General features: G+C 40.6%; 1 protein-coding gene across 1 annotated transcript; it reads left to right on the top strand.

Annotated features, from left to right (window-relative positions):
* The first annotated feature begins 2,816 nt into the window (after positions 1-2,816).
* On the top strand, positions 2,817-3,487 carry LOC103751748 (prothymosin alpha-like). The gene has a single exon (XM_008855281.1). The coding sequence runs from the start codon at positions 3,049-3,051 to the stop codon at positions 3,382-3,384; it is 336 nt and encodes a 111-aa protein (XP_008853503.1). The 5' UTR covers positions 2,817-3,048; the 3' UTR covers positions 3,385-3,487.
* Positions 3,488-9,434: the final 5,947 nt, after the last annotated feature.

The raw sequence follows: 9,434 nt of genomic DNA, 5'->3' as shown, positions 1-9,434 counted from the left end.
TGGAACGCCAAGTTCTTCATCTCCACTCAAAGATGTTCCTAACACAGACTGGTGATGAAGGTCCATCCATACTCGGGGGGCAGCAATCCATGTTTGCATCCTGGCTATATGTACTACTTATTATTCGTGTGACCTTAATTGGGCAAGTTATTTAACCAGTCTGAATCTGTTTAGGACCTTTATGGGGGACCTTTATCCATTAATGTGCCAAAAAAAAAATCACTCAGCACCCAGTAAATGTTAGCAGGCCTTAGAATACTTTTTGTGTCCATGTCCACTCAACAGACAAATAGAAAGTTGCTAGTGAGTATAAAATTGGAAGAGAATTGTTAAGTGGGTGTTCCCAATTGAGGATACTTGTGTCTGCTTGCTTGATCAATAAATCAGTTTATTAGTCTTGCCTCTAGAAGGTCATAGTGAAATAATGGACACAAATAAGTACAAACATCTCTTCAAAATATAAGAGTAAAAATAATGCTTTGCCTATTCAGCATCACATACTTAAGAGTTCTAGGGTGAGACACAGTTAATGAAATATGAACTTGCTCACAGAATTGGGGTTCTCAACATCCAGCACTTCCTTTAACTCTTGAGTTTATGTTTCCTAAAACAGAATATCTTATTCTGGTATCATCTTGGGGGAGCATCTCTCTGTAGGTGTTTGAGTGATGAGTTGCTTCACTTTGTCAGCAGCTAAGGGAGAAGTCTTCATATTATGCCTGCTTATGTGGCCTGCCTCCTGCACCCCCCCCCCATAAGGTCTTGTCTTAGTTGCCTTAGAGAACAAAGAATATGTCACATCTTTAAATTGTCCTGTTCCTAGTTTCCTAGTCCTCTTGTTAGAAGCTCCTGTCAGGTCATAGCTTTAAGCTGCAGTTTGAAGGTTATTTGCAACTTGGATGTGTGTTCATCTGTGTTTTTCCTTTCAGGGGCCTCATTAATAATGTATACAAGGTCAGCACCCTAAGGGATAGTGGGGCAGCAATATGACAGGAACCTGCATCTCTGGGGTGCGCTGCTACCCATTAACCTGGCAGCTTACCATGGCACATGAAAGAAAAATGAACTTCAGTGTTCTGTAAGCTATTGAATCTGGGCTAACATATTTCTATAGTAACAGTTTGGTTTTACTCTAGCAAACATAGGCACTTTCTATATTTGTTTCTATTACACCTTAGCTGGGTTTATTGTTCCTCTTCATTACTGAGAACACAGTATAGATTGGAGTGAGTGTTTGATCAGACCTGGATTCTTAGATGTCACCCTATGCAAGTTACTCTGCCAGCCTTGCAGTCTTGTAGACAAAAATAATGCTGATGTATTAATAGATTAAATGGTCTGGTATGGAAAGGCTGAGGAGATAGCCACTCAATATTGTCAATCCTGCTGGGCATGGTGGCGCATGCCTTTAATCCCAGTATTTGGAAGGCAGAGGCAGGCGAATCTTTGTGAGTTTGAAGCCAGTCTGGTCTACATAGTAAGTTCCAGGCCAGTTGGGGCTACAGGGAGACCTGTCTCAAAAAAGACAATAATAAATAATGTCAATTTTATATGCTTCTTTTAACATCACCTAAAATAATCACTGTTACAGACCGTTACATATTACATACACATGAGAAAATGACAGAGCAGTTTTCTATACCTAAATGCCTATCCTACAGAAGAATGGTTAATTTTTAAACATTGCCAAATGATATCCTGAAAGATGTTTTTGTTGAGTGATAAATGACGTTTTGCTAATCATGCTTAGATTTCTTATAAATAATTGACTTTTCAGCCTAAAAATGTCATTTTAGAGTATCTTGCTTAACTCACTTACTTGAATAAATCAGAAGTCACTGAGCAACAGGGAGATTAAGTGGCTTACCTGTGTGATTACACAGCTAGATTAAGTGTTGTAAGGACAGACATCACAAGCTAATGATTTGTATTGCAGAAATATTGTTTGTATTTGAAAATCGTAATTAATTTTATCACAGAAAATTGTGGCTGCGCTTCCAGAATAGCTCCAGAAGTCACTAAGTGTAGTGCTATGGCAGCACTAAGGGTGCTCTTGACAGCCGGGAGAGGAGACAAGGCTCTGGGAAGCCAGACTTAGCTCAGTGTGGAGGTCTTCCATGATCTGACTCCAGCCTCTCCCATGACTCTTTTTTTTTTTTTTTTTTTCATACACAGAAACTAGATTCTATAACCAAAACTGCATAACTTATTTTCTGTCAAAAAATTCTAATTTTAAGACCAGTGCAGAATAGCAACTGTTGTCATTGAAAAACTCATTTTGGCTTTAATATAATCAAGTTTGAAAGAATAAAATGAAAATTCCATCAACTTCGATCAAATAAACTTGAAATTTTTGAGCAATCCATTATTTTCTCATTAAATTCAGACTGATTTACCCATCAGCAGCTCTTGTGAAAAAAAAATTTGAGTAGAGATGAAAAACCGTGCAGACATACTCCTGTGCTTCCTTTGTTTCCCTTGCTTTCCAAACTGATGGTGCTGTAAGAATCATAAAGAAAAATTCGTCTCAGAGAACTAAGAACTGTGGGAATTTAAAAGAAAAAAAAAAAAAACAATAGTATCCTTAAAACATTCTGTCCCTCGCCTACTAAGGTGTAGGAAGTGTTAAATATTTCTATCTGTGGGTCAGTTACTCAGGTGTATGTGCATAAAATTAGGGCTGGAGAGATGGCTCGGCAACTGACTGCTCTTGCCGAGGACCTGGATTTGGTTCCCAGCACTCACGTGGTGGCTAACAGCTATCCATAACTCCAGTTCCAGGGGATCCAACGCCCTCTTCTGACCTGTGAGCATTGCACTGATGTGATGCACTTACATACATGCCTACACATAGAAAAATAAAAATTTTAACTGGCTGCTCCGAAAAGCCATCTTTGCGTTGTTCCTGGGTCCGGCTCCGTGCTCGCTGCAGCCATCCTCACCGCCCGCCGCCTCCCGCGCCGGGACTCTGGCAGCTCCTGCGTCAGAGGCCGCCAGTCCTCACGCTCGCCCCCCGCCCGCTGCATCGGATCTCCGGCGTGCTCCACCATGTCAGACGCAGCTGTGGACACCACCAGCTCCGAGATCACCACCAAGGACTTGAAGGAGAAGGAAGTTGAGGAGGCAGAGAATGGAAGAGACGCGCCTGCCAATGGGAACGCTAATGAGGAAAATGGAGAACAGGAGGCTGACAATGAGGTAGATGAAGAGGAAGAAGGTGGGGAGGAAGAGGAGGAGGAAGAAGGTGATGGTGAGGAAGAGGATGAAGATGAGACTGAGGCAGTGCCGTGCAAGCGGGCAGCTAAAGGTGATGAGGATGACGATGTTTATACCAAGAAGCAGAAGACCGATGAGGATGACAAGACAGCAAAAAGGAAAAGTTAAACCTAAATGGCCACCTTGACGTATTCACCTACTTCCCGTCTCAGAATCTAAATGTGGTCACCTTCCAGTAGAGAGGCGGGTCCGCCCGCCCACAGCGGGCAGTGCCACCAGAGGAAAAACCCAAAACTTCCGAGGCCCTGCTTTTTTTCTTAAAAGTACTTTAAAAGGAAAATTTGTTTGTATTTATTTATATGTTTGTACATATTGTTAGGGGTCAGCCATTTTTGATGATAACGGGTGACCAAACCAGCCTTCAGAGCGTTCTCTGTCCTACTTCTGACTTTACTTGTGGTGTGACCATGTTCATTATAAATCTCAAAGGAGAAAGAAAAAAAAACAAAACAACAACAACAAAAAAAATCATATTCCAAGCATTCCAGTACCTTTTTTTGTGTATGTACCTAGCTGTACTACTATAAGTAGTTGGTTTGTATGAGATGGTTAAAAAGGCCAAAGATAAAAGGTTTCTTTTTTTTCCTTTTTTTGTCTGTGAAGTTGCTGTTTATTTATTTGTTTATTTATTTATTTTGGCCTGTTTGATGTATTTGTGAAACAATGTCCAACAATAAACCTGAATTTTATTTTGCTGAGTTGTTCTAACAAATAAATAAATAAATAATAAAAATTTTAAATGTACAGTCAAGATTTGTGTGCTTTATTGTATATGTTGTACCTCAATTTTTAAAAAGAAAAATTCATCCTTCAGTTGTATAGTTGATAAAGCCACTGTATATGTATTACTGTAAATACCAAGTCATCAGAAAGTGCTTATGTACTTTAAATTTTTAAAGAAGTTAGTTAAGGTAAAAATCATATCAACATATAAACTGCATGTAAAAGCTTACTAATGCTTAAGGTGGCCACATTTCACAACTAAACTGGATGTATTATTTCAGAAACTATGATAAAAGCCTGGTTCCCGTAGATGAGAAGGTAAATTATTTTCTGTGGTCCAAAGAATTGAAATCCGATCAGCTGTAATAAGATTCAATTGTAACAGCAAAAACAATTGGAAACAGTTTAAAATATCCATCAATATAGGAAAATGGTGAAATGAATTATAATGCGTCCATATAAAAGAATACCACCAGCCATTAAAAAGAATAAAGTACATATATATGAGCTGGCATGGAAAGATTTCTCATTCATGTTGCTTTGTGAAGAAGGAAGTTGCAGAATAATATATAGAATATGATCCCAGAGGGAACTTCAGTTAGCTATTTGGTATGAATCTTTCTGAATAGTGATGTGTTTACATATATGAATACATCTACATATGTTTTTGTATAAAATGAGATCATCTTACACATATTGCTAGATGACTTTTCACTGAAAAAAAAAAAGATTTGAAGACGATGGAAAACTAGAATTACATTCTGTCTGAGAATTTACCTTTATGTAAGCCAAGACTTGAGGAGTGTCAAAGCAAGAATGGTAGGTGCTTTACTCAAAAGTATAAAAAATCAGCTTATAAAGTTGAAAAAAAAGTAGATGCATCCCAGGCAGAAGCAGCAATCAATGCAGATGCTGTGAGGCAAGAAAGCACCTGACTCCCAGGAGGAGCAGACAAGCTGGCATGGCTGAGGTATAGTGAGGATAGCGCCATGTTCCCTGGGCCTTGAATCACTGTCTTCAAAGGACAAGGTTTCAAAGAGTCATACATTGTTATGTAAATTTTGAGAAGTCAACTGGCATCATGCCACATCCTCCCTGTTTCTGAGCTGGTGGAAGTGTAGAGAGGAAAGATGGGTGGAAGAGCCTTGAGAACAGGAAGGGGTTGTCAGAGGCCTGACTGCAGCAAATTGTCCAATGCAGTGGGGGCTGTGTGTCTGTTTATAACTGCCACTCTTTTTTTTTTTTTTTCTTTTTTTTCATTTCTTGAGACAAGGTCTTGCTTTGTAGCCCTGGCTGGTTTGGCTTTGAAGACCAGGCTGGCCTCAAGCTTAGGTGATCCCCCTGCCTCTGACTCCCAAGTGCTTTGCTTGGATTACAGGTGTGCCCCACCCACCACACCTGACTAGCAGCCACATTTTAAATTCATCTTAATAATGTATTTTATTTATTTAATATCCAAGTTGTTATTTTAATGTGTGATCAACCTTAAAATTACTAATACATTTTAGATGTTTTTCTTTCACATAGGTTAAGCATCTAAAACCCAAAGTCTGAAATGCTCTGGAATCCAAACATTTTGAGCACTGATATAAAAGCCATTTAGATTTGGACCATTTAGGATTTGGGGGGTTAGAAATGCTCAGCCAGCAGAGTCTATGCAAATATTCCCAAATCTGAAAAACTCTGAATTCTGAAGCACTCATGGTCCCAAGCATTTTTGGATAACAGACCTTCAACCCATCCTAAGCTCTTTAGATTTGAAGTGTATTTTATACTCCTAACACATCTCAAACCAAACTAGGCACACTTCCAGTGCTTAGTAGCTCCATGTGGTTTGTGGCTGTGTAAGGCCGCAGCTTTACCTTTCCTTCCAAGATATTTAACCTGAACTGTCAATCACATCCAATTTCTATATCTCATCAAAAATACATTACCCTGACTGTGTTTCCATTTAAGACTGAAGGTCAAAGTATGATAAATTCTTATTTCTTCTTTTAAGATAAAAAGGCTATAGTAGAAAAAGACCAGCTATAGTAGAAAAAAATAAGATTAACTCTTAACACCAACTAAGTGGAAATAGATGCAGCCTGCTTTGTTCTATTTGCCAGAGGAAGATTTGACAAGACACAGAGTAGATGCAAGTGGAAAGGAAGGATTCAAGAATGACTTCTGGGATTGGGGAGATGACTCAGTAAAGAGCATGAGGATCAGAATTGGATCTCTAGAGCCTATGTAAAATCTGGTAGATCCCTGGAGCTTTCTGGCTAGTCAGACTCACCAAATTGGGGAGCTTCGGGTTCAGTGAGGGAATCTGTCTCAAGAAATAAAATGGAGAGGGATTGAGGAAGACATCCAATATTGACCTCTAGCCTCCATATCTACGTGCACACATGCACCTGCACACATGTACACAGACATGAACACATACACAAAAGGAATGACTTCTGGCCAGATGTGGTGGTTCATGCCTATACAGGAGGCAGAGGCTACATAGTGAGTTCCAGGCAAGTCTGGGCTACATGAGACCCTGTCTTGAAAAAACAAAAGGAAAAATTTTTAATTAGAATTACTTTTGGGTTTTCAGTCTGAGCAAGGGGGTGCTTGATGCTGACATTTACTGAGGGACAAAATCTTTTTGATCAATGGTATTGGATCAACTGGACAGACACATGAAAAAAAATCTAGACAAACCTTATATCCTTCACAAAAACTCACTCCAAATGGATCTCAAACCTAAGCATAAGTACAACTATAAAACTCTTAGAAGATAAGAGAAAGCCTAGCTGACCTCGGAGGTGGGGATAGCATTTTAGATAAAATACCAAAGACATGTCCTTGAAAAAAAGAATTAATAAATGACACTACAGTAAAATTCAGAATTTCTTTGTAAAGACATTATCGAGTGCAAGAAGACAATAAAGCAGGAGAAAACATTTGCAAAGGACATGTCTCATGAAGACTGTGTCTGAACTATTATCCAAAATGTACAATGAACTCAGAACTCAACAATAAGGAAACAAACCATTCAGTTTTAAGGTGCTTCGAATGCAGGTAGTTATTAAACACCCTGTGTAGATATCAAGTAGATACATGCATCAGAAGCTCAGGGGTAAGTTTGAAAATGTGGGGACATAGGGTCAGAATCAATGCACTAGGGGTGGCATTTAAAATCTGCAGACTAGAGTAAATCACCCAGACAAGAGGAATCTAGAAAGAGAAGGAAAGATCCCAGGAAGGGACCTGGTGCAGAGGTCTGAGAAAGAGGTAGACCCACCCAGCAAAACATACTGAAAGAGGTAGCTAAGGAGCAGGAATGTTGTTGGAGGAAACAGAATCTAGCAGGAAGGCAGTGGCTGTTGAGCATCTAGAGAGGCTGGAGGGAGCTGTATTAGTTACTTTTCTGTTGCTGTGATAAAACACCATGACCAAGGAAACTTCTAGAAGGAAGAGTTGATTGGGCTTACAGTTCCTGAGGGGTGAGAGTCCATCCTGGCATGGCAGGAGGCAGCTGGAGCAGAAAGCTCACATCTTCGGGCAGACAGAATAAACTAGAAGGGGGACAAGTTATGAACTCTCTAGGTACATGCCTGCCCCTAGTTACATGCTTCCTCCAGCAAGGCCACACCTCCTAAAGATTCCAGGACCCTCCCCTAAACCTCCTAAAGGTTCCAGGTCTCTCTACCAACTGACCAAGTGTTCAAATACTTGAGCCTATAGGAGACAGTTATTCAAACCACCACAGGAGCTGGGCAAGCAAAAGAATTTTGATTTTTTGGTTGATTTTGAATTTTTTAGTCATAGGAAGTGCTGAAGCATGTTTAGATGTTGATAGACATTCTTCCAAGAGCTCAAGGTGGCTAGACAAGGGAGTGAGGGGTAGGAGTATTGTTCTGGGATGCTACAGGGGATAGGTGCAGGACTGGCCTTTAGCTAGTATAGGAGAGTTACTTTGCCCCACTTCAGCTTGCTCTAGGGTGTTCCAGGACTTGGCTCAGAAGCCCAGGCACCTCTATTCACTAACCCTTTAGCTTCTGGATGGCAGGAGGTGCAGGATTAGATTTCATTAGCCTGGACAATGGACTAGTTATGGGGCTGTGAACTACAGGGAGAGAGCTCTGACTCTTGCGGCTGTGTGTGGCCCTGTCCCAGTCACTGAGACCCTCAGGGTCAAGGGGACCTCTCATCAGTTTATACCTTTCCAGAAGTGTGATAAGTTTCCCCAGTTCTTGTTCTCAAGAGCCTGTAAAATCTCACCAGTTTCTGTTATGGGCAACTACCCTTCAAAAAAGTTCCAGTCTCTAGTACAATCCAGCCAATCTAGCTGCTGAAATCAGTGATATAAATGGTATGTGTGTGTGTATTTGTGTGTGTGCACGTGCTGTGATAGCCTTTCATTTCAATCCTTTGAAATCCCATAAAAGACAAACAAGAGACCACCTCTTGAACTTAGGAGGCTCTTGCCTGAGTGGATTAACTAACCCTATTTACTAATGTCGTTCTTCCCACTCTGAGGACCCTGGCTTTAGAATTCAGTGTTACTTGGCTTTGAACAAAGCCTCCCCTCTCCTGCTCTTCTGATCACAGCGTGAAAGCAAGCTTATTTGCTTTGGTCAAAAGTTGTGTGTTAGTGATTTCAACCATTTGGCTTATTGTGTTTCTGTCATGCTGGAGTGAATTCCAGGGACTTTGGGATCTCATTCCTTTTTTGTTTGTTTTTCTTTTTAACTTGAAAATACATTTAATGAAGAATCACATGTCTAAGGAACAGACTTGGCAAGTTGTATTTCCAAGGAAAGAGTCTATCTTGTGCTTAATTCCTGTAAAGCCATAAATGATATCTGCTTAGACTAAGGTCTTTTCATACTTTAAATAATAAAATAAAAGGTATGTTTTTTCTTTATGAAGCCTTTGAATAGTAACAAGCAACTCAGGCATTGGGACCAGTGTGCCACCTTTCACGGGCTGATGCTTCCAGATATCACCAACTACTGATTGCTTGCCCATAGGCACCTCAGATGCACACCCACCCCTTTTCCTTGCTCATGAAATCTCTATCTGTTTGATAGGGAGCAAGTACCCCAGCTCAGGGAGATGAATCACTTTTGGTGTGGAGTCATCCCAGTATCTCCCAATGGCAGGCTAGGCAGGTGAGCCAGCTCTGGGCCTGGGAAACTTGAGGTCTGGGGAGGGGACTTGGTAGAGCTGTAGGGGAAATTGTCCTCTGGTTAGTGATACCTTCTTTCCTCCTGTAGTGAGGATTTGCATTCCAGGATTATCTAGACATCTTTCTTGTTTCTTTTGAAAATACGTACATGGAGCCAGGGTGTAACTCAGTGGTAGGGTGGCAGGTACAAGACCTTGGACTCTGTCCCCTGTGCTGAAGAAAGACATGGGGAGGGAGGGATTTAATGAAGAACTATATCTGGGGTTCTGGA

The sequence above is a fragment of the Nannospalax galili genome, unplaced genomic scaffold (assembly GCF_000622305.1).
Source record: "Nannospalax galili isolate Female #2095 unplaced genomic scaffold, S.galili_v1.0 scaffold346, whole genome shotgun sequence".
Classification (NCBI taxonomy): Eukaryota; Metazoa; Chordata; class Mammalia; order Rodentia; family Spalacidae; genus Nannospalax; species Nannospalax galili.
Note: the sequence above shows the minus strand (reverse complement) of the source record. Positions and strands in the feature narration are given on the sequence as shown.